This window comes from Eretmochelys imbricata, chromosome 27 (assembly GCF_965152235.1).
Source record: "Eretmochelys imbricata isolate rEreImb1 chromosome 27, rEreImb1.hap1, whole genome shotgun sequence".
NCBI classification, from domain to species: Eukaryota; Metazoa; Chordata; order Testudines; family Cheloniidae; genus Eretmochelys; species Eretmochelys imbricata.
This window is the reverse complement of record NC_135598.1, coordinates 4,432,279-4,456,957: the sequence shown is the minus strand read 5'-3', so window position 1 is coordinate 4,456,957 and position 24,679 is coordinate 4,432,279. Positions and strand designations below refer to the sequence as shown.

Below are 24,679 nucleotides of genomic sequence, written 5' to 3'. Positions count from 1 at the left end.
ACCTCAGTCCCTGGAAAAATCATGGAGCAGGTCCTCAAGGAATCAATTCTGAAGCACTTAGAGGAGAGGAAAGTGATCAGGAACAGTCAGCATGGATTCACCAAGGGAAAGTCATGCCTGACTAATCTAATTGCCTTCTATGACAAGATAACTGGCTCTGTGGATGAGGGGAAAGCGGTGGACGTGTTGTTCCTTGACTTTAGCAAAGCTTTTGACACGGTCTCCCACAGTATTCTTGCCAGCAAGTTAAAGAAGTATGGGTTGGATGAATGGACTATAAGGTGGATAGAAAGTTGGCTAGATTGTCGGGCTCAATGGGTAGTGATCAATGGCTCCATGTCTAGTTGTCAGCCGGTATCAAGTGGAGTGCCCCAAGGGTCGGTCCTGGGGCCGATTTTGTTCAATATCTTCATAAATGATCTAGAGGATGGTGTGGATTGCACCCTCAGCAAGTTTGCAGATGACACTAAACTGGGAGGAGTGGTAGATACATTGGAGGGTAGGGATAGGCTACAGAGGGCCCTAGACAAATTAGAGGATTGGGCCAAAAGAAATCTGATGAGGGTCAACAAGGACAAGTGCAGAGTCCTGTACTTAGGACGGAAGAATCCCATGCCATGCTACAGACTAGGGACCGAATGGCTAGGCAGCAGTTCTGCAGAGAAGGACCTAGGGGTTACTGTGGACGAGAAGCTGGATATGAGTCAACAGTGTGCCCTTGTTGCCAAGAAGGCCAATGGCATTTTGGGATGTATACATAGGAGTATTGCCAGCAGATCGAGGGATGTGATCGTTCCCCTCTATTCAACATTGGTGAGGCCTCATCTGGAGTACTGTGTCCAGTTTTGGGCCTCACACTACAGGAAGGATGTGGAAAAATTGGAAAATGTCTAGCGGAGGGCAACAAAAATGATTAGGGGACTGGAACACATGACTTATGAGGAGAGGCTGAGGGAACTGGGCACCAACAAGATGATATGACCTCGCCCCCTCACAGAATAAAGGACATCACAGGCAGAGAGCTTAAAGGAGTGAATGTAAATACCAAAGATCAATGGTTGTTGACAGTGATGCCCTCCTGAGTGATGCCCAGCATTGTACCAAACCCATTGGTGCATGTTGTGGGAGCTGACCCCACTTTCTGTGATAAAAAATTGCCAATAAATTTAAATGGTAGAGTGTACAAAATTGTAACTCAACCCATTGTAATGTATGGAACAGAGACTAGGCCAGACACAAAAAAAGAAATCAGTATGCTCTCCACCACGGGAATGAAGATGTTGAGGGGGTCAAATGGTTGGACGCTCAGTGATAGCGAACCAGATGAAATTGTGAAAGGCCCAGTGTGGGTTGCCCTAATTGAAGACATGTTGAGAGAGGGTAGGCTACCAGCAGAGACCTGAGAGTTATATTGGTAGGATGACCTTTGTAATGATTATGGATGGAAGATGACCAAGGATGTCATAAATATAAAGGGAAGGGTAACCAATTTTCTGTATACAGTGCTATAAAATCCCTCCTGGCCAGAGGCAAAACCCTTTCACCTGTAAAGGGTTAAGAAGCTAAAGTAACCTTGCTGGCACCTGCCCCAAAATGACCAAAGAGGGGACAAGATACTTTCAAATCTGGAGGCGGGGGGGAACAAAGGGTTTGTCTGTCTGTGTGATGCTTTTGCCTGGAACAGATCAGAAATGCAAGCCTTCCAACTCCTGTTAAGTTAGTAAAAGTAATCTAGCTAGAAAATGTGTTAGATTTTCTTTTGTTTAATGGCTGGTAAAATAAGCTGCGCTGGAGGGAATGTATATTCCTGTTCTTGTGTCTTTTTGTAACTTAAGGTTTTGCCTAGAGGGATTCTCTATGTTTTGAATCTGATTACCCTGTAAGGTATTTACCATCCTGATTTTACAGAGGTGTTTCTTTTACTTTTCTTTAATTAAAATTATTTTAAGATCCTGATTGCTTTTTCATTGTTCTTAAGATCCAAGGGTTTGGGACTGTGTTCACCTATGCAAATTGGTGAGGATTTTTATCAAGCCTTCCGCAGGAAAGGGGGTGTAGGGCTTGGGGGGGATATTTTAGAGGGGAAGATGTCACCAAATGGGCTCTTTCCCTGTTCTTTATTTAACATGCTTGGTGGTGGCAGCATAGGGTTCAAGGACAAGGCAAATTTTGTACCTTGGGGAAGTTTTTAACCTAAGCTGGTAAGAATAAGCTTAGAGGATTTTTCATGCAGGTCCCCACATCTGTACCCTAGAGTTCAGAGTGTAGAAGGAACCTTGACAAAGGGTCAGGTCAAAGACTAGTACATGGACTGGTTATTAGCAGACGTTAAGGAGACCAATTTGCAGGACAGTTAGGTGTACAATTATGAGTTTTGGAAGAAAGCTATACAATTTGCTGCTCCTGAATAGGGAAGTGGCAAGAAAGAGTAACCAATATACTGTCTGTAGTGTAGACGTGACCTCAGTCCTTGTTCATTAAATAGACTATTCTGCTGCCTTTAATATAAACCTTCCTGATTTCCTATGATTTGCACTAATATAGGTTTTCTTCTTGCTTTAAGTTAAACCATGCTAATTAGAAAATGTCACCTCTGTATGTAGAACATCTCTGGATAAACCTAAAAAACCAAGTCACTAGTTGGTTCAGATTAACCTTCTAGATCTGGAGAGTTTAATCGGTTGGTCACATATTAAAGAGAGATTTTCACTTTGGAGGAAAGAAATTTTAAAAGGACATTTTTGCAAGTGCTTTATTTTTTTTGTGCTCCATTTGCTCTGATTGGATAGCTCCATTGGAATACACTCTTTTGTCCCTTCCCAGCATTCTCTTTTCACTTGTTCCTGCAGTGATGGGTCATAATTGCACTGGGCATGTAGAAATGATCAGATTATTTGTTGGACATAAATTAGCAGATGAATCTGGCCTTTGTTTAGGTTTATGAATCACTTGTGTGATAATTTGATCCCAGCGAACGCACTTGTTTGTGAGTATTTGCTGCATCATTAAATGGAATCACAATTAGCTTGTCGTTTGTTCATGTGATCTGTTTGCTGTGATTGGTTGTTATGAATGAAGAGTAAACTGCTCTCTGATTGGAGGACTGGAGCTTTTGAAACTGGAAAACTCTGAATAGTAAGTAGCAAATGTTGCATTTTCCAGTACTGATGTTCAGATGAATACTCATCACTGCTAAAAATATATGATGTTTTAGGGATTTACAAATGTTTTCAAGAATAACCCAGCAGCCAGATGAGTCCGCGTGGGCACAGTGTTGCCAAGTCTCATGATTTTGTTGTGAGTCTTATGGTATTTGGTGGGGGGAAGGGGGAGAGGGTAGAGTCCCAACTGCTGAAATCTTGTGACTGTGTAAGAATCTTGGCTTTTTTTTCACAGTGTGTTTTTGGCCCTCATGGCTGCAAATAAGCTCTTAAAGCCGTGACCTCTAAATATTCCAGCCCCAGAAGGCAAATAGAACCCAATATTTATTACGTTTTTAATCTTGTGATTTTTAAGCCAATCTTGTGATGTTTGGGGACTTGATTCATGGTTTTTGATTCTTGGGGCTGGCAATGCTGCAAACCTCAAATAATATGTTTCCCACAAGGGACAGTGGAGCAGACTTGCCATGCTTCCTGTTATTTCTCTATTGACATTACAAGCAACTGCATGCAAATCATTGTGTTCAAGTGTTTGCCTCCACCCCAAGATCTAAATGGAAAAGGGGTGATAAGTGAGGTGTAGACTAAACCACTGATTAAACCAAGAGGGGGGAAATCTTGAAAACTTCCTGTGACTGGAGGAAGTCATCCTCTTGTTATTGCTGTGGCCTTAAATGATAGGATTAAAAGTGTTACATCTTTGTGTCGATATAGAGTGTGTTGAGACAGCAGAGCTTTAATTCTGTTATGTTCATTGGCAAAGGAGCTGTGTGTGTGAACGGGTCCCAGGCGTGCAATGTTTGGCTTAGCTTGAATGAATCCTTGTTGAGTAAGAATCCAGCAGAAAGCTGGCTCAGGGCCAAGAAACAACTGTCATGTGCAGACCGCCAAGTGTTGTATGCAGAACAGTTCTCTTTGCTTTCAAAGAGAATTAGTCTAGCCTGCCAAATTCTCCACTCTCCAACAGTAGCGTGTCTGCCTTGAAAGGTCTTTTATTTCTGATTCATGGGGTTCGGGGGGGAGATGGAAAGAAACAACAAGAAGCATGTTAAATGAAAGCATGTATTTCACAGGCTGTAGGATAAGGGGGAAGCTGGCACCTAGATTCACCTGAGTCCTCTTGGAGTAAACGGGGTTCCAACACAGGCATTTGTATTCTTTTGCGCTTAGGGCAAGCGGGACCACTTCTAAATGTGCAGTAGTGAAAGCCCAGCAGCATCTGGCTGTGCTGCTGTGACATCTTGGATGAAACGGGACTTACATTATAGTTCAACATGTACTCAAGCTTTGCAAGTGTATCTATTTCTTAGAGCGCTGACATGGTGTGAGTCAGAGGAACTATTTCCAAAAACATTTGTTCATTCCTTTAAAACGCTGTTTGTTCTCACCCTACTCCTTTTTTTCCCCCTGTAAAGAGGAACACACTTAACATACTAAATTATTAAACCAGATTAGATCTGGTTTCAGCTGTTTCCTCTGGAGCTCTGCCACACTTACATTTTTCAAGTCTCTGCAGCCACGGTTGGGTTGGGAAGAGGTGTGTTACATGGAGCTTTCTCTTTTCTCTCTCTCGAAGGTGTTTACAAAATATGGGAAATGTTACATGTTTAACTCAGGAGAAGAAGGGCGGCCCCTGCTTACCACGGTCAAAGGTGGGACAGGCAATGGATTGGAGATCATGCTGGACATACAGCAGGATGAATATTTACCAATATGGGGAGAAACAGGTAAGACCCAATGTTTACTTTTTTTCTCTCTCTATCTGAGGATGTGCCTTGGTTGCAAACACGCTGTAGTAGTTTTGACATGTTCTGTGGGAAGCCGGTTCTCCCGAGCTAAGCTTAAACTTAAAAGTTCTTGAGCTCTTCAGGGAACTTGCAGCCTTTGCAAAAACAGGTCAAGTTTCAAAGTTAGCTTGACCACCTCAAACTCAAGGACACAAGCGAGTGAAGTGGTTCTTGATGAAGACAAGGCTGCCAGCCTGGAAGCATTCCCCACCTGCTTGGTCGTCTCCAAGCTGCTCCATTACCCCGTAGTCACAGCTACCTTTCAAAGTCAGCTCATGTGTTTGACCTCTGCATCAAGTTCAGGGTGACTACAGTGGGATTTTAGAATCTAAATTAGACATCTTGACAAGGGGAAGAGCTGGCTGTGAATCCATGTCACCTTCCTGATGGATACCCAGAATTCTCCAGGTGGTCCCCACACTCACATTCTTTTAAAAATTCTGGGTATCATGTCACTGACTTATTTGCCGCCTTACTTGGGCGAAGCCTCACAGTGCTACGCGATTCAATTACTAAACAAATCTAGGGCGCCACTCTCTTCAGCCTTAATTTGGTGATCTGAGATTGTAGCCTAAGACTATCCAAGAACTAAGGACCATCCCAAACCTCATCACATTCCCCCACTAGAAGTGCAAGGTACATTTTTTGACCAGCTGTCTTTCTAACACAAACCCACAGCAACATGTATATTAAACACACACACACACACTCTCTCTCTCTGTCTTCCAAAACAAGACACTCAACTCCACATGCTTCTCCCTCTGGGGAGAGGATGAGAGAACAAAATACACCTTCCTATGTATTTGTATAGCACCTGATACAATGAGGCCTGATTGGGCCCTCTGGACACTACCAAGATATAAATATTAATTGTGGTGATTAACTGTTGCTGTTCCCATGGAAACACTGAACTTGGATCTCAGCAGGTTATTGAAGAAGTTGATGATTTCCAGACATTGGCATTAAAATGTAAATGTATTTGGAGTTAAATCGACGCTGCATAGTGGGATCTAGCAAAGCTTTCCTTTTCTTATGGAGAGCTTTGCCATTGACCTTCAATACACGCAGAACGTAGTAATGAACTTAAAACCCCAGAAGCTTGAGTCTTTGCCGCTCCCGATGCTTGGGTTATTATTGTTGTCTGTTGTTAGTAGTAGAATGGTAGTGCATAAAGGCAAACCAGGAAGGGTTGTGTGAGCTGCTCTGCAAACACATAGTAGTAGACAGTCCCTGCCTGTGATCTAAATAGACCAGATAGACACAGGATGGGGGAAGGAGTAGAAGACACCAGCAGAGTGAACAAAGTGGTGGTGGCAGCAGATGGTATGTTAGTTCCATAGTTGTTTTTTATTTTTGGGAAGCTGGAGAGGGTGGGGGCTTAGTTAGGAGATGATCAGTTAACTGGAAAGAAAAGTGAATGGAAGGAGGTGAGGGGGGCAGGACAGTGGGGAAGAGGGTAAGGGGGCAAGTGTGTATTGTAGTTCCCTCTTGCCAGCAGATGGAGATGTTTCCAGCAGTGCCATCCCCTCAATATCCGGGGTTTTGTGGACAAGGCCGGTGGAGAGATCAGTACCCTTTCCAGCTGAGAAAAAAATATTTCAGAACTCCAGAGAAACCCTTCTAGGACTGGGACACCTTGCTTGTGTGCTGACCCCTGCTGCTCTCACAGCACTTGGGCTGTCTGCCTTCCCATCTGCTTGGCTTTAAAGGAAGGGGAGAGTCCCAGCTCTGGAGGGGCAGAGGGAGATGCCAAGGAAATGAGCTCTGGGCCCAGGCAGCCTGCTTTGGCCAGGGAGACAGCCTTTTGGGTGTGTTTGAAGTAACCGTGCCCTGAGGGAAGGGTGTGAAAGAGACATGGGCATGGCTTCCTGGGGAAGTGAGGGATCTCACTGGCTATCGTACCCCGTTGCCCTTCTTTTTTCTGACCCCGGGCCTGGATCTGTCTCGCTGCCCCAGCAAGCTGAAGACTCAAGTCTGCTGTTCACAGGTACATCTATGCAACAGCCAGGTTGTCATGTGCAGCTCGTGTAAATGTATCCGAGCTAGCTCGCTGGCTAGATATAGCGGTGAGGACGCAATGGTGCATTCGTCAGCCTGGGCTGCACAAGCCGGCCTGACCCCCCCGGGTATGTACCAGTGTCACTGCCCTTCCCTTCCTTCTCCTGCCCTCGCCCGCCATGGCCACCCCCAGCCTGTCACAGCCTCCGAGCGCCCTTCAGTTAAATCCCACAACCTCTGCAAACCCCACTAAAACCAAATCCTTTTCAGGTATCAGACTCTGTGGGCTCCCAGGGGGCTCTGGCCCAGGATGGGCTGCTACAGGCATCTGTAATTTTCAGCATCCCCAGACCAGGCAGGGGGAGCAGCTGCTGTGCAATCTGGATGGAGATGGGCTTCCTGTAAGCAGAGTGAGAGGGCCTGTATGGGCTAAGTAGGCTGCTGTCCTTCCTGCAGGGAACTCCCATCAGAGACGGTGTTAAGTCAACCGAGCTCCCCCACTGGGTCTCTCTCTCTGCCAAGAGACTAAGTCCATAAGTGGGTCAAGAAGCAGCTAAATGTGTGTTGCTGGGGCTGGGGAGGGGAAAAAGCTGCTTCTGGCTACCCCATTAGACGGGGCTGGCTGGAGCCTTCGCCCTGGTCTATGCTACAAACATCTGTCAGTATAACTACGTGGCTGATGGGTGTGGAAAATCCACACCCCTGGGCAATGAGGTTACACTGACCAAACTCCTAGTGTAGACAGCGCTCTGGCGACAGGAGGGCTTCTCCCACTGACCTTGCTCCTGCCTCTCGGAGGTGGAGAACCTAAACCAAAGGGTGCGCTTCTCCCATCAGCATCTTCACTAACCGCCAGAGCAGTGCCACCGCACCAGTGCCGTCGGTCTAGACAAGCCCTCAGCCGAGCAGCTCAGCCTCTTTAATCGGCCGCTTGCTAACCCTACAAAGAAAGGCTTGACTGTTTTTCCTAGTTGTCCGCTCCAGTGAGATGCGGTGGGGACAGATCCTTTGTATTATGTAAATCTTCCAGCCCCTTCCCAACAGAACCAGCTGCGCACTCTCCAAACTCATAGCACAAGTGTCAGGAGGCTGCAGGACTGAGCTGGGCCTGCTTTCCAGGACGTGACACCAGGCCTGGCTTTCCCTCCACTCCACATTCTGCCATCTGGTTCTCTCCATCTCCTTCCAGAGACTAGGACAGACGGGCCCGTCAGTGCTCTTCAGAGAGTCCCCAGCACATGACTCAGTCCAAGTAATTCCTCAAATGAATGCCGTGAGACAGCTTACAACCCTCAGATGCACACGTGTGACTCCTGGCTCTGTGGGGCTGGGGGTATGTAACTTACTGAGCCGTGTGTGGGGCAGGCAGGGTTGCCAGCCCTCCAGGATTGTCCTGGAGTCTCCAGGAATTAAAGAATGAATGAAATCTCCAGGAATTCATCCAACCAAAGTTGGCAGCCCTAGGGACAGGCCTCACCGATCCACCAAGGATGTGAGTCTGTTACAGTCTCTTCTGCATGTGCTGACATGCTCCCGAGGTCCCTGGTTGAGCCCCAGGTATTGGCTGATGGTGATTGTCACATAAATAAGAATTTGTCTGCAGTTCAGACAGCTGTGGGCCTAAAGTACTCGTGCCACACGTCGTTGGTCCACAGGAGGTCTGGCTCAGGAGGGCAGAATTTGGCCTTGTGATTTTACCACCCTAAAACTCCAGAGTGTCAGTGCTGCCTTTATCCTTCAGTGCGGTCTCCTGGACGTTTCGCTCTCAGCCAGGAGTTAGCGACGCTGTAGCAGCGATTTCCCCTCCTCTTGCCTCATGAAAAGATTTGGCACTTGCACTTGGAAGCTGGAACCTGCTGCTGGCTCAGTGCCTCTGGATTTCTGCATTTTGAAGCTTTTCTTTGCAAAGCCAGTAGTCAAGGCGCAGAAGGAAAATATTGGTCCCTGCCTGGGGATAACGCTGCTCTGAGGGCTCCAGACGCCATGTCACAGCTTCGCCTGCTTTGTAAAACAAAAGATTATTTAATTGTGATTGACCTGGCAAACAAAATGAAGCATATGGACAGTCTCAAAAGGGCTTTGCTGAACACCCGTTAATATCTTTGGAAGCTGAAATACCTTGGCTAACGAGTCACTTGTGTCAGAAAAACATACCTTTGGTTTCAGTCTTGTCTGTAACCATAAGATCATTATGGGGACACACTGTTAAATCCACATACAGTGAGCTCCTTATTCCATAATAGAAAGTGGACACAGTTTTGCTTCATTCTGGATTTTCCACTGACAGGAATAGGCATATGGAACATGCCCAGATTGTCATGAAATGAAGCAGTATGGACAGCCCCTACCACGAAAAAATCACAAGTCAGGCCCCTGGCCTCCCCCTCCTTTTCCCCCCCCTCACCCCTGAGGTCACAAGATTGGCTTAAAAATCATGCACTTTTTAAAAACAATACTGTAACCAAGTTAGTTTGCTGGCCAGGTCTGTGTGTGGCACCTCCACTGAGCAGACATGCCAAACCCTCAAAAAAAATGCAGAAATTGGGCTTGTTTTTGGCTTAATTGTCTTGTGAGTTGCTTGTTGTCTATTTTTTTGGCTTGTCGCTTGGCTGGCTTGTAGCGTGTTGTAACTTGTTGCTGCTTCTTTTTTTTTTTTTTTTTTGATTGGCTCCCAGCAAGCAGGGGCAAGGGACAAGCAGGGGCAAGGGACGGAGAGAGTCAGGGGTGCACAGCTGGCCCCCCACAGTCCCAGACTGCATGCCAGGGGTATCTAGTCACATAGAGTGTTGGGTTTCTTAGGGATTTGCTTGTTTCGACCTTGTTTTGAAACAGAATCAGCTTGATTTTTGGCCAAAGACTGAATGTAATGGGTCATTGGCAAACCACTGTAGAAACTGACAACCTTCAATTGGTGTGGGATTTTATCCTGGACTCTGATTAGGGGGCACTGGTTGGGACTGATTGTCTGATGCGGTCTGGAGCGAACCTTAATGTGAGAGATAAGCCTGCACTTTGACTGGAAAAGGCATTGCTGTAATTTGCTGGCATGATGCCATTGGGATAGGTCAGGTAGCTCTGCTAGAGGACATTCTAATCCCCTCAAAGATAAGACTGGGTAATTCCAGGCCAGGTAATAGGTATAGCAAGTAATGACAGACCAGACTGCGTTATGGAGCCAGCTGGTGGGAGCCTGGGAAAGCATGATGTGCTTCAGAAAAGGGAGTTAGGTGGGTCTGGGTAGCTAATTTAGCAACAGACTCTCCGATTCTAAAGCACAGCACTAAATTAGAGGGGTTTCCCTTTGTTCTAGAGAGGAGGGGAGAATAAATGAGAACACTGAGAAACAAAGCTCTGCCCCACCTATCAAAATGGGCCCAGATAGACGCCCAGACACACTCCAGCAGATTTTGACACACAGGTTTATGGAAATGCAGATGCGATATCTTGCATTCCAGCTAGAATTGAGATGGATGTGGCTGTAGAGACTCCTTCGTGCTGCCGCGCGCCTACTTGATTCCCGAGAGGGATGATGTAGTGGGTCAGGTGAAATCTGAGCAAGACAGAGAGATCCTGTCTTATTGCAAAACAAAATGGGCCTGTTAACTATCTGGCTAATTCCGCGTGGTTCAAACAATAGACCAGGGGAACCCATCGTTGCCTTGTGTTCTTGCTGCAGATTTTGCAAGTACTACATCTAATGAGATAGGAGACATCTTGATGTAGAGAAGCTCCCAGCCAGGGATTAGCCAGGCTGTACTCGCTGCGATGGAGAGCCGCTGTAATCTGCATTGACTGGGCTGCCAGGAAGTTGTTAGGTTCCACCGCAGCAAAGCATGCCTGGCTATACCAATGGCATTTCCTTCCAAAGGGAGGTAGTGGGATTCCCGGGTTGGCATGGAGATTGTGTTTACATAGGTTGTTCTGTTGATTAGAAGTAAGGATGTGTCTTTTTCACAAGGGAGAGCAGTGTCACCAAGTCAGGGGACTGGCTGGGTGTGTGTGTAGCACATCCACAGACAGCACCTAAAGGGTGTGGCTGCTCCAGAAGGAGATGATCCAGATTCAGGAATTAACCCTGACGGGGAGATCAGAGGGGGAGCATTTCCTGCCTGGCAGAAAGTTAATGGGCTTGGAGTCATCAGCATCAGCTGCCTCTGCACCTTCTTAGAGTATTCAATGCAAGTCCTGCACTTACTGAGCTTGTGCCTGTGTTGTCATTCCAAGGGCTCTGCCTGCAGGTGCTAACCCCCCAAAGAAGGAGACCATAAGGCCGTGCAACAATAAATCTAGAATTGTTTTTATTTGGCTTCTGTATTTTGCACCTTTTGGGATTTTCCAGCATTTATCTACAATCACAAGGACCAGAAACTTACTTGTTTAAAAAAACCTGAAAGCTGTGATTCCAAGCTATTCATATGACTCCAGGCTTAAAGAAAAGCACGCAATACTGTGAGAAATTTACAAGAATTGACAACACTGCCTGAAGGTAAAATCAGATTGAGGAACTAAAGCGAGGGGGAAATCCCTTTCCTAAGAACTTTAGAGGAACCAGTGGACACCGAGTAACCTAGCAGGAAGTCACAACTGATTGGGGAGAATCTTTCATGTATGTGCAAACAAATGATTGCAAAATACCGTCTGTGATAATTTTATTTTGCTTTGTCATGGACGTGACAGAAATCCAATCATATATATGAAAAGAGACTCTAAATGATGGCGTGAGTATTTGATTGGAAAAGGAATCTATTCCTGGTTAATTTTACTGCATTGGCCTGTTGCCGTTCAATATCGACCTTACACCAACAGCGCAAGTAGGAAATCATTCTGACCACAGTGTTGTAAATAAGAAACACAGCCCAAGAGAAGCGTGTGTTTTGAGAGCTCATTCTTTATCTTTCCCTGTTTGCTGTAGAGGATGTTGATCAGGTGGTTCCGCTTGGTTTACACAGGGATCTCTGTAATTGGTTAGTCTCTAAGGTGCCACAAGTACTCCTTTTCTTTTTACAGGGATCTCTGGCATTTCAGGTGTGCGTTTGCAGAGATGGATCTGATTAGAACATGATTTCCACCCCTTGAAACTTTTAATGTCAGACTCTGAGTGCCGTGGCAAGCTGGAGGTGGTAAGGGAGATAATTCTGGATCAGCCGCTGGCTTCGAAATTCCTCTTGCAAAGTTTACTGATGCTGGTATAAACTCAGAGCATTTCCATGGGCACTTTCATTTTCTTGCCCTCAAGGATTTTGCCCTAGGCAAGATAGAATTAAAACTGTGGGTGTGTGCTGTGGAGATGCGCATGAGATGCAGTCAGTGCTGCAGTGGAACGTACTGTCGCTAAATATTCCATAGCAATAATGTCAACGTTTAGCATTGAGCTCAGAGCTAAGGCTGACTTGCCCTCTTGTTCCTAAGTATCCTAAGACATGCGGTCTTGGTTTTTCTATCTATGCAGCCCCTGTGCTCAATACACACATGCTATGGGACCATCAACTCCTAACGACTCCTAACCTCCTAACCAGGTGCACTGGCTATTCACTTGGAATTTACTTTGGCATATCAGTGTAATTAGTGGATGTTCTTAATAAATTCAGGCATCTTTGATTACTGAATTCAGGGTGGCATGTGATACGTGTAGTATCTCAGGGCCATCACGAAAGAATGACTATCCGTTTATGCCAGTGTTAATTTGACTGGCTTCATTACCTTCACTGGAGTTACTCCAGATGGGCACCAGTGTAATTGACAGCAAAATGTGGCCCTCTGGTGTTCACTGTGGAGGTTCAGGGACAAAACAACATCTGGCTTGTGCTCCAGTATGATTCATACACTGCCGAGCTCCATTACAAAAGGAAAACTTACAAGCAGTGCAGTGACCATGTGTATTTGTAAATGTGAGGGGAGCTGACATAGGCAAAGAACCATTGATCTGGAGCAGCATATCTCAAAAAGGGATCAGCAACAGGTGTCCTGTTGTGGTTCAGACCTTCAGACTGTCATGACTGACCAGTTTGCCAGAAGGCTGGGATGATTTAATTGGGGATTGGTCCTGCTTTGAGCAGGGGGTTGGACTAGATGCCCTCCTGAGGTCCCTTCCAACCCTGATATTCTATGATATTCTGTGATTCTAAGGAGGAAATTAATAGAGCCATATGCTCCGTGAAGTACACTAGGGACTTAGTTATTGCTATTTATTATACACAGAAGGTGGTCAGATACTATGGTGATGGGTGGCAGTATAATTCTTGATGCTATGTCTACGCTGCATACTTTACCACTGCACAGCTGTGCCGCTGAAAGATGTCCCATGTAGATGCTCTTTGCCGGCAGGAGAGAGCTCTCCTGGTGGCAAAATAAAACCACCCCCCAATGAGTGGTGGTAGTTTTGTCAAAGGGATAGCATTCCCTGCTAACAAAGCACCGTCCACACTGGCGCTTTTCATCGGTAAAACTTCTGTTGATCAAGGAGTTATTTTTTTCACTGACAAAAGTGCAGTGTAGACATAGCCTGAGATAGATGGGCAGATAGTTGTATGTGGGGATAGGTGGATGGATGGAAGATGTGTATGGGGATAAATGAATGGATGGACATGTATGGGACTAGATAGATCATACCTTCTCCTCCCTACCATAATTAGAGCATCACAAATTTAGTGATCACTATGGCCAGTGGCAATGAAGGCTGTCCAGTAGTTCCGATCTCCCCAAGTCCATCCCATATCTTATAAGTCGAGCACATGGGGCAGAGCCAATCAATGCTTTGCCTGTGGCAGTGAACAACTAGCTGCAGATGGCAGGGTTTTCCCAGGGCATGGGGATGAGAGCTGACCTAGACTGTAGAGAGAATTTTGACAATGGACTGAAATCTAAAAAGTGAAATAGATTTGTGTCATTTCTCTGTTGGCTCTCATGCTTTAGCATAGGTGGACTTAGGCCATGTCTACATTACGGGAGCTAAACTCCTGTTCACTGTATCTGTGTCATCCTAACCATTCAGTGTAGACCAAACCAGAAACACTCCTCAACTTCAGGAGGAGTTATTGCTTCCCATTCTTTGCCAATCTTTCATATCAATTTTTTTTCATGGAGAAAGAACATGTTTTGTCATTACATTTATTTATTTGCATAAAGAAACAAATGAAAAATACAAAAAGGTGAATGACTTAAAGCTTGTTTATGATACCAAATAATGCACACTTCACAGGCTAGCCAATACAATTAGGCAATTATGCAACTTTACAACAAAGCTGCAAGCCCAGACAATACAAAATCAGACAATATTACACAAACACAGCATGTTAGGGAGGGGTAACAATGGTAACTGAGAAAAAGACATACACAAATAGGCCAAGAAAAAAAAGGAAGAAGGGGACTGGGAGACAGGGAGAGGTCAGGTGGAATGTATCATGAAACGGGTCTAAATTTCCCCGAATTTGTTTAATTGCGCTGTACATCGATAAGCTATTCTTTCTTTCACTGCTAACTCAGACAACTCGAATGAAAGAGAATAAATCAATCACACTACTAAAGGTATTGGGGACTGTTACATACTAGTGGAGGGACTCCCATGGGGTTTTGGCAACAATTGCATTTCTTTTTGCTTTCATTTATCCTCTGATTGCTGGGGCACCAAGGAATTAATTTTCCAGTTGTTATGGAACATTTTCTGTGTACAAGCGGTGGTTTTAGAATGTAGATGTGAGAGGACAGATGAGAGAGCTGAGAAGTCACAGAAAGTGATCACAAACAGAACTGGTGGTGTAAAAAGGAAAATTGGGGGGACCAATGTCAACTGAATAGGGCCATAGGAAATGTACTTTTTATGGAATGCTCCATCCTCCCTGTTGAGGGAAAGGGCCCTGCTAAGGGGACACATATCCTGGATGAAGGAACAAAATGGACACTGTGTAGAATCAAGCACGTGAGTTTATTACGCACAGCGCTGGCAGAGTGTCACCTTGCTTATTAGGCTCAGAGACACTGCCAGACAATTGCAAAAAGAAAAGGAGTACTTGTGGCACCTTAGAGACTAACCAATTTATTTGAGCATGAGCTTTCGTGAGCTACAGCTCACTTCATCGGCTTTTTGCGAATACAGACTAACAAGGCTGTTACTCTGAAACCTGCCAAACAATTGATTACAGTGGATTATATGGATTTTCCATGGGCGGAGGCAAATGATGGGGTAGGTAGTCCCAAGCCCCTGGATAGTGGAGATCCACAGGGGTCAGTCCTTGGTCTGATATTATTCAATAGTTTCATTAATGACTTGGTAACGGAATGTACTCCTGAGGGAATTCTGCACTTTAAAAATTAAAAATTCTGTGAGCAATATTTTAAAACTTCTGCACAAGTGGGCATATTTTATTTCTCAAAAAAACAAAATATAATCATGTTGGTTTCAATTATTTTGGTAATTTATTTCAAAATACCTGTCAGCAAGTATGTCTGTAACAATACAGACAACAGAAAAGGTTCCAGAAATGGTTTTCTTAGGCAAATAAATTCATTAGTAGGCATATTAATACAGAATTTTGAGTAACATTTCATTTAAACTACAAAAAGAAAAGGAGTACTTGTGGCACCTTAGAGACTAACCAATTTATTTGAGCATAAGCGTTCGTGAGCTACAGCTCACTGTAGCTCACGAAAGCTTATGCTCAAATAAATTGGTTAGTCACTAAGGTGCCACAAGTACTCCTTTTCTTTTTGCAAATACAGACTAACACGGCTGTTACTCTGAAACCTGTCATTTAAACTACAATACAGAAATGTATTTCCCGCACCTTTCAGAAGCTGTGCAAAGTCTTGGGGGTGTCAGGGGTAATGGAAGAGCTGAGGTAGAGGGAAGTAATTGCTCTGAAGGAGCCTGGGAGTGAATCTGCAGGGGTGTTGGGTGTTCATGGGAGAAGTATGGAACAGATTTTTTTTGTGGGGGGGAGGGATTCTTAGAGTTGGGGAGCCTCCCCCATGCTGACCCCAGCTGACCCCTAGCCTCTCCCATTCAGTCAGGCACATCTGCTCCATCCCCATGTGTCCCTGCACCCCCACTCTCCATTCAGCCAGACATATATGCAAATGTCCCCATGTGACCCTGCACCCCTACTCCCTCCTCCCACCCTGTCCCTGCACCCTCACTCACTATTCAGCCAGGCATAGTTGACACTGCCCCCATCAGTCCCTGCACCCCCACGTGTCCCTGCATCCCCACTCAGCCACTCTCACTCCCTTCATCCCCATGTGGCCCTGCACTCCCCCCGCTCCTGTCTCCACATGGCTCTGCACTCCCATTCAGCCCCTGGCTCAATGTTGTCACCCCACTAGCTCCTAGGCCCCTGCTCCAGTCTGTCCCCCCTCACTAGGCCTTCTGAACCCCAGTCTGTGTGACCCCTCAGCAGCCCTGTGTACCCTGCTCTGTCCATCCCCCCATATCCTGTGCATCCTCATCTGACCCCATGGGCAGGGTGCTGTGAGGAAGGCAGCCTCTACCCCCTCCCTTTCCACTGCTGGCTGCTCCAAAGCATGAGCCGGCTGCCCTCTCTTCTAGTGCCACATCAGTCCCTGGTGGGTGAAAGGTTTAATTGCAGTCCCCATCAGAATCAATTATTCTGCATGGCACATTAATTCTGCACTTGCACAGTGGTGCAGAATTCCCCCAGGAGTGGGAATGGAGAGTATGCTTGTAAAATTTGCAGATGACACCAAGCTGGGAGTAGTTGTAAGCACTTTGGAGGACAAGATTAGAATTCAAAACAACCTTGACAAATTAGAGAATTGGTCTGAAATCAACAAGATGAAGTTCAATAAAACAAGTGCAAAGTACTTCACTTTAGGAAGGAAAAATCAAATTCAAAACTAAAAAAATGGGGAATAACTGCCTAGGTAGTAGTACAGTTGAAAAGGATCTGGGAGTTATAGTGGATCACAAATTGAATATGAGTAATGTTCTTAATCTATACTATAAGGGTAATTAAGTTCTGGAATAGGCTTCCAAGGGAGGTTGTGGAATCCCCATCACTGGAGATTTTTAATAACCAATTGGACAAAAACCCATCAGGGCTGGTCGAGGTTTACATGGTCCTGCCTCAGCACAAAGGGCTTGACTTGATGAATTCTCAAAGTTCTTTCCAGTCCTACATTTCTATGAGTCTATGATTCAGTTCCTGTAGAAGAGAAGAAGAGATGATGGCGATAGCCAGGGACCAGAGTCTAAGGAAAAGTGAGGATGATGTACAGGGGACTGCAAGAGAGAACATAAAAACAGATTCATACCAAGACCAGGTAGAGACAGAGCTATGTGATCAGGGACTTCATACTGAGAAGAATCAGCAGGCCTGTCACCAAGTCTGGAGAACAGAAGTGTGTGCTGTCTACTAAGGAGCAAGGGTACAAGATGTGGACCTGAGGCTGAAGAGGATCCCTGTGGGAGTGGGGAAACATCCACTGATTGTTCTGCATGGTGGGATGAATGACACTGCTAGATTCCCACTGGAATGGATCAAGCACTTTGCTCAGCTGGCGAAGACGCTTAAAGAAATGGAAGCTCAGGTGATTTTTAGTGCAATACTTCCAGTCCCTAGAGAAGGAGGATGAAGCTGTGGGGGAGGGATTTCTCAGTGGTTTGAGCATTGGCCTGCTAAACCCAGGGTTGTGAGTTTAATCCTTGAGTAGGCCATTTAGGGATCTGGGGCAAAAATTGGTGATTGGTCCTGCTTTGAGCAGGGGGTTGGACTAGATGACCTCCTAAGGTCTCTTCCAACCCTGATATTCTATGATAATGAAGATCAACAGGTGGATCAAGGATTCGTGTTATGAGGAAGGTTTTGGGATAATCTACCATTGGGAGTTTTACCATTTACAAAAAGAAGACTCTCTTCAACTGATGGACTCCACTTGAGTACTTGAGATATTAATCTTCTGTCAAGGCTGGCATGGTTTATAAGAAGGGCTTTAAACTAGCAGATCAGAGGAGAAGGTTGGGAGAGACTTGTGAAATCTCCATGACTCGCTTCAATACGTAGGAACAGGAAAATTAGCGACAGTAGTCAGAGATAATGGAACACCACAAGCTAGAAAACTGGAGGAGGTCTGAGGGAAACAACTGAAATGCTTGTACATGACTGCGAAGAGTCTAGGCAATACAGTGGAGCAGCTGGAACTACTGGTGCAGGAGGTCAAATGAGACTGTATAGGGATTACAGAATCATGGCGGAATACACTCATGAGTGGAAGACAGGGTTTGAAGGGCATGTGTCTTTAGGAGAGAGAGGAATAAAGGTAAAGGAGGTGAGGGTAGGGTTGTACATCAACGAAGCAGTAAATGGTAAAAGAAATATGAGGTGATAATTATAACCATAAATGCCACTTTTTGCCAACTGGCAAAAGGGACATCCAACATGCTGTTGTCGGACTATTTAGCCAAATAGCATCTAGCCAGGTAGCATGTAAAAACTGGTAACACACTGGTCATGAATATCATTGTGTGGTGTAAGTATGGGTTGTTCAGAAAGAAAGAGTTACGTATGTGTGCTGAGAATGTTATGTTTTGGAGGCAGGTTATAAACAATCCTGGACTAGACAAAGGAATGTGGATTTATGTGTTTGTGCGGCTTGAATAAAGACCCAAAGGATGATGAAAGTACATTTATATCTAAAGTAAATACCGTGATTAAGGCAATCGAGAAAGCAAATTGACAAGATGATAAGATAGCATGATGTCTGCACCCCAGTGGGGGAGAAGAACTCTGTCTGGGGTGTACACTTCAAAAGTTTACTGACAGAGAATCCCTTAGTTATCCATCACATAGAGAAGAAAGGGATCTACACCCTCTGATATTGTGAATGGTGGATCATCCTGCCTCAGGTTTCAGAGTAACAGCCGTGTTAGTCTGTATTCGCAAAAAGAAAAGGAGTACTTGTGGCACCTTAGAGACTAACCAATTTATTTGAGCATGAGCTTTCGTGAGCTACAGCTCACTTCATCGGATGCATACCGTGTATTACCATATACACGGTATGCATCCGATGAAGTGAGCTGTAGCTCACGAAAGCTCATGCTCAAATAAATTGGTTAGTCTCTAAGGTGCCACAAGTACTCCTTTTCTTTTTGCGAATACAGACTAACACGGCTGTTACTCTGAAACCTGTCAAGATAAAAAAGTCACTGTCTTATGAAATTTTAGTTTGTGCTGACTTTGCTAATACATTTTATATATCTTGTTGTAAAACTAGGCAAGTATCTAGCAGAAATCAGTGTATCTCCTGGAAGACCTCTGCATACCCCCAGGGGTATGTGTACCCTTGGTTGAGAACCACTGCTGTAGTAGATCCAATTCCTCCAAGAATTGGTAGCCAGGTTGAAGGGAAAAAAATTCTGTTGACTTAGCACTGTCTACATGGCAACTAATGTCAGATTAACTATGCTGCTCAGGGATGTAGATTTTTCACATAATCTGTTTGGGTCAAAATTGCTTTGGGGAAGGAAATGTAAAAAAGGCTATGTTGGAAGAGCGTGAGGGGTCAGCTATAGATGTCCAAGGTAAAACTCAACTATGGATAGTGATCTATCTAATATGATTAGAGAAATCTTTACTTTGGGGAATTTTGTCATAATGGGAGATGATCTTCTTGGATATAGATTGGAGAATAAATGCTAGTGGGGCCCAGTTATGCTTGGGTGTGATAGAGGCAATTTTAAACTTGATTTTAGTAAATAGTGAGGACATTGTAAAAGAGCGGGTTGTAGGAAATAATTTTGGATTAAGTGATCATGAGTAGCTTCACTTTAAATGAAATCGAAGCTTAATCAAAGCCAAGTTGTCAACTATGGAAACTTTTTGATTTTAAAGGGGCACATTTTGGGAAATTAAGGGAATTAGTTAAAGAAGTCAGCTGGACTGAAGAGCTCAAGGATTTATTTGTAGAAGAGGCTTGGAATTTCTTCAAATCACCTATACAAAAAGTATCAAAAATTTGCATCCCATGAAAGGAGAAAAATTTGTCTGGAAATGCTCCAGTCCCAGTTGGATGAATAACCACCTCAAAAAGGTTATTAGGAGTGAGCAGAGAGCCATTAGGGATTGGAAAAAGTGGTTGACCAGCAAATAAAGCTACATCGTGCAGGTTAGAAAGTATAGGAATAAAGTGAGAATTGCTAAAAGTCAAGCAATTATTAGCTCTTGTTGAGGAAATTAAAATAAATAAAATGTTTAGTTATATACATCAAAAGAGAATAAAGAAGGATGAGGCTGGGCTGCTATGCAGTGTGGATGGGAAGGAGATTAACGATAATCTAGGTATGGCCCAAAAACTAAATGAATCCTTTGACTCAGTTTCACACGGAACATGTGTGTGAAAGGCAGAACTGCTGTTTGGAATGAATGTCTGGAAATGGAAATTTCCACATCTGAAGTTCAAGAAAAATTTAAAGAGCTTAATGTATTCAAGTCAGGGGGACCAGATAATTTCCATAGTGGGAATACTGAAAGTACTGCTAGTCCAGTAGCAAAGATTTTTTTAATAAAACTATCTATTTGGGGCTAGTACCAGATGACTGGAGAATAGCAAATGCTATACCTAAATTTAAGAAAGGGTAAAAAGGTGATCTGGGCAATTAAAGACCCATTAGTCTGACCTCAGTAGAATGCAAGGTTTTAGAGCTGATGGTGAAGGGACGCACAATTAAATTCATAGTGGTAAATGGCAAAGGCGATGTCATGCAACATGGGTTGACCAAAGGTAGATCAGGCCAGACTAACCTGATTTTCTTCTTTGAGAAAATAACTGATTTTTTAGGTAAGGGAAGTGCAGTGGGTCTAATATACTTGGACTTCAGTGTAGCATTTGACATGGTACCACCTGGGAAATTATTAGTTAAATTCGGGAAGATGGATAGAAGCATGGTAAGGTGGATAAAGAATTGGCCAAAGGGAAGATGGTAACAGGTTGTTCTGAAAGGTGAATTATCAGTCTGGGGAGAGGTTACTAGTAAAGTTCCTCAAAGATTGGTCTTGGGACCAATCTTATTCAACCTTTTTATTAATGACCTTGGCACAAAAAGTAGGATTGTGCTACTGAAATTTGCCAGTGGTACTAAATTTTGGAGGCATCATCCATACAGAGGAGGATCAGAATATTATTCAGGAAGATCTAGAGGACCTTGAAGACTGGAGTGACAGAAATGGGGGTGAAATTCAATAGTACAGGGGATGGATCACCTGATGATTACCTGTTCTGTTCATTCCCTCTAAAACACCTAGCATTGACCACTGACAGAAGGCAAGATACTGGGCTAGACGGATCTTTGGTCTGACCCAGTATGGCCATTCTTATTTTCTTATGTACAAGTACAAGGTCATGCACTTAAGGTCTAATAATAAGAATTTCTGCTACAAGATGGGGGCTTATCAGTGGACATGACAGACGAGGAATAGAGACCTAGGTGTGTGGGGCGATCACAGGATGACTATGATCCATCAATGTGATTCAGCTGTGGCAAGTGCAGAGCCAGAGAAGAATTAATGCCATTCTACAAGGCACTGGTAAGACCTCCCTTGGAACACTGTGTACACTTCTGGTCACCCATTTTCAAGAAAGATTCACTTACACTGGAACAGTTGTGGGGAAGAGCCCCTGGGCATCCCAGTAGAATGGAAGGTCTGGCTTACCAGAAGAGACTGGAAGCGCTTGGCTTGTGTAGTCTTACGAGCAGAAAGCTGAGAGAGGATCCAGTAGCTCTCTGTAAATACGTTGGGGGTATTTATACAGAGCTACTTAAGCTAAAGGATAATGCTGGCCCCAGTGGTACTGGAATGTGCTGAAAGCCAGTTGTCCCCAGTTACCTCATGCCCCCCTTACCCCTATCTGCACCCCCACCCCAGAACTGGGGCCAAGAGCGGGGCTGTGGCTCCGGGGGGGGATGCAGACAGAGGCAAGGGGGGCCTGGCTGGGACCATAGCTGGGCTCCGGGGCATGGGGCCAGCGGAAGCCGGCACCCCGTGTGCAGGGATGGGAGCAGAGTCCCGGGTGTGGGTCATGCAGCCAGGACTAGGGTGACCAGACAGCAAATGTGAATAATCAGGAAAGGGGGTGGGGGGTAATAGGAGCCTATATAAGAAAAAGACCCAAAAATTGGGACTGTCCCTATAAAATCGGGACATCTGGTCACCCTAGCCAGGACCTGGGCGGAGGGCTGGGAGCGGAGCCTCGGGTGCAGGTCCTGCAGCTGTTACTCAGCAGCAGGGCCAGGAGCAGCGTCCCCAGACTGGCAGCACATAATGATCTAGTCTCCTGTGGGTCTCATCTAAAGTGGTCTCATTTCCACTCTTGGGGTGAGTGTGCGGGTGCTGGGTGGCGTAGGTGGACTGTGCTATCCAGGTTAGGCTAGGTGATTTGGTGGTCCCTATGACTCTATGATGTTATTTGACAGTATCACCGCGTGTAAGCTTTTCACAACACCACGGTACGCATAGCACGATTCTGCGATGTGACACGATGACTTTGCAGTGCAGGTTTGTCCCTGTGGGAGTACACCAGCTGGGTTTTGTGATGCGTGTCCTCTGAATACGCAGAGACACACAGAACGTACATAGGAGGCAGAATATGACACTGAGCTTGTTTTGGTTTTTAACTTGACTATGCTCCTGTAAAATCTAAACTGGTTAATGTCCGCTGCTCAATTTCTCAGCACCTTTGTAAATCCAAGTCCATTGCAGAGGTGTCGCAAGCAGTTGCCTCCCCTTTATTTTATTGGATGCCCGAGAGACAGCTTTTTTGCACAGATTAAAATTTTACGTAACCTCACAAGGACTGGCTCTGAATTTCATTTGACTCTCAATTAAAATAAATAAATAAATTGACAAGATGCAAACAGTGCAACCACCTCTTTTCTCAGTGCCTCTCGACCTGAAGCATTTTGCATGCTAATCAACAAACTTCCTATCGATACCACTTTCATCACAGGCAGATGAAAAGTGTCCCCAGTGGCGGCAGAAGGCAAAAGGCATTTAAACAAGGCACAACAAAAATACACAAGGGCATAGGATGTGGAAGGAGCAGTATTGAGTTCCACTGGAAATTGCAAGAGGGATTTAGGCAAGGAGAATGCATGAGCAACTTGGAATTTAACCAGAACACATGGGGTAATACCCTCTATTATTACAAAACCTGCCCTGGGACCTTCAACTACCACAGCCAGTCAGAATAGGTTTTATGTCTCATCCAGAAGATTTAGCTTCAGCAGCAACAACTCCCACGAACATGATCTAGTCCGATCTGTTTACTAATAACTTTTAGACCCCTGGCACCTGCTCAGTTGGATGCTGTGTGTCTAAACATCCCCTTGTCTCTTGCTCTAGTTACTCAACATGCTCTTTTTGATGTCTTTACTCATCCTCTAAGGGTCCGATGTACCTGGGTTCTCCATGGCTATTAAAATGCTAGTCACACATTACACTTAGAAATGGTTTAGAGGGGGCTAATGAATTATCAACCAGTGCCTGAATAATGGGTTAACTCAATTGTCCAACAGATGGCTTCAAACCATGGTGGAGCCCCATCTATGACATATATTCCCTATGTATGTAGCATAGGAAGTACAGGAATCACTGAGTAGCCCCTTTAAAGATGTTTATAAATGTACCCTCAATAGACAGCAGGATGAAACACCACTAGGGGTTGGGACCAGCATTTTATTCTCTGTTTGCTCAGCGCCAAGCACAATGGGGTCCTGGTCTCTGACGGGGGCTCCTTGATGCTATCGCAGCATAAGAAATAGAGGGGCCTACCTAACGCGCGCAACACAGGGGCTCTCTTCCTCGTAGCCCGTAGGGTACGATGATGTGTGCTAAAAGAGCTGTGGCACAGCGACCACTGGCCCGGGTCAGCTGTCTCGGACTCGCGGGCTTGGGCTGCAGGATTATAATGATGCAGTGCAGATGTTCAGGCTCGGGCTGGAGACCCTGCGAGGAGGGAGGATCTCTGAGCCCAGGCTGCAGCCCGAGCGTGAATGCTTCCATTGCAATTTTTCACCCCCCAGTCCAAGCCCTGCAAGCCTGAGTCAGCTGACCCCAGGCTCTGAGACGGTGCCATGGGGGGTTTATTACAATGTAGACATAACCCATAGTTACAGTCAGCTTAAGGTGCCCGAGGTAGAGCTTAGAGATAAGGCAACTGCTGTCACAGACGATAACGTTTGCTTTTGCCGGTGGGTGCTCCTCTTTGCCCCTCCCCCCTGTGAGCAGTGGGTGGGATCTCGGTACGGGAAAAAGCCAAGCGGTGATAGGTCATCGGGATGGAGCAGCAGGCGGGGCCTTGGGGAGAAGAGACCAAGCAGGGGCGGGGCAAGGGGCAGGGCCACGGTTCGGACTCTGGGGCCCACAAAAGATTAATCTGGCCCTGCAGGTGCGGAGCACCCCTATCTTTTTCAGTGGGTGCTTGGACCCCGGAGCACCTACGGAGTCAGCAAGTATGGCTGCTAGTAAAGTGTTCTCTACTTGACTTTGGAATGGGGCTGCCCCATCCCCTTGCTCTGAAACGGACCAGAGATGTTTTCACCTTCATTGTCTGCTACGCATCTTGTCTTTCTCTCTAAGCTTTGGGGAGGAAGTACACAGTCTCTGGCACTTATTGTTTCCTCTCTTATTTGTTACCATGTTTTATGGATCAGATGGATTCTAAGTTCTTTCAACGCCTGGAGCTCAGGATAGGCACAAAATCAAAACTGAAATAAAAAACCCGCCA

The 24,679-nt window shown here is 45.3% G+C and overlaps 1 protein-coding gene across 1 annotated transcript in view; it reads left to right on the top strand.

Annotated features, from left to right (window-relative positions):
• The window catches only part of LOC144258017 (acid-sensing ion channel 2), a 1,355,089-nt gene that overhangs the window by 1,088,522 nt on the left and 241,888 nt on the right, over window positions 1-24,679 (top strand). Inside the window, exon 2 of the mRNA XM_077806320.1 lies at window positions 4,738-4,888. Within this exon, the coding sequence (XP_077662446.1) occupies window positions 4,738-4,888 (151 nt within the window). The remainder of the gene's footprint in view (window positions 1-4,737; window positions 4,889-24,679) is intronic.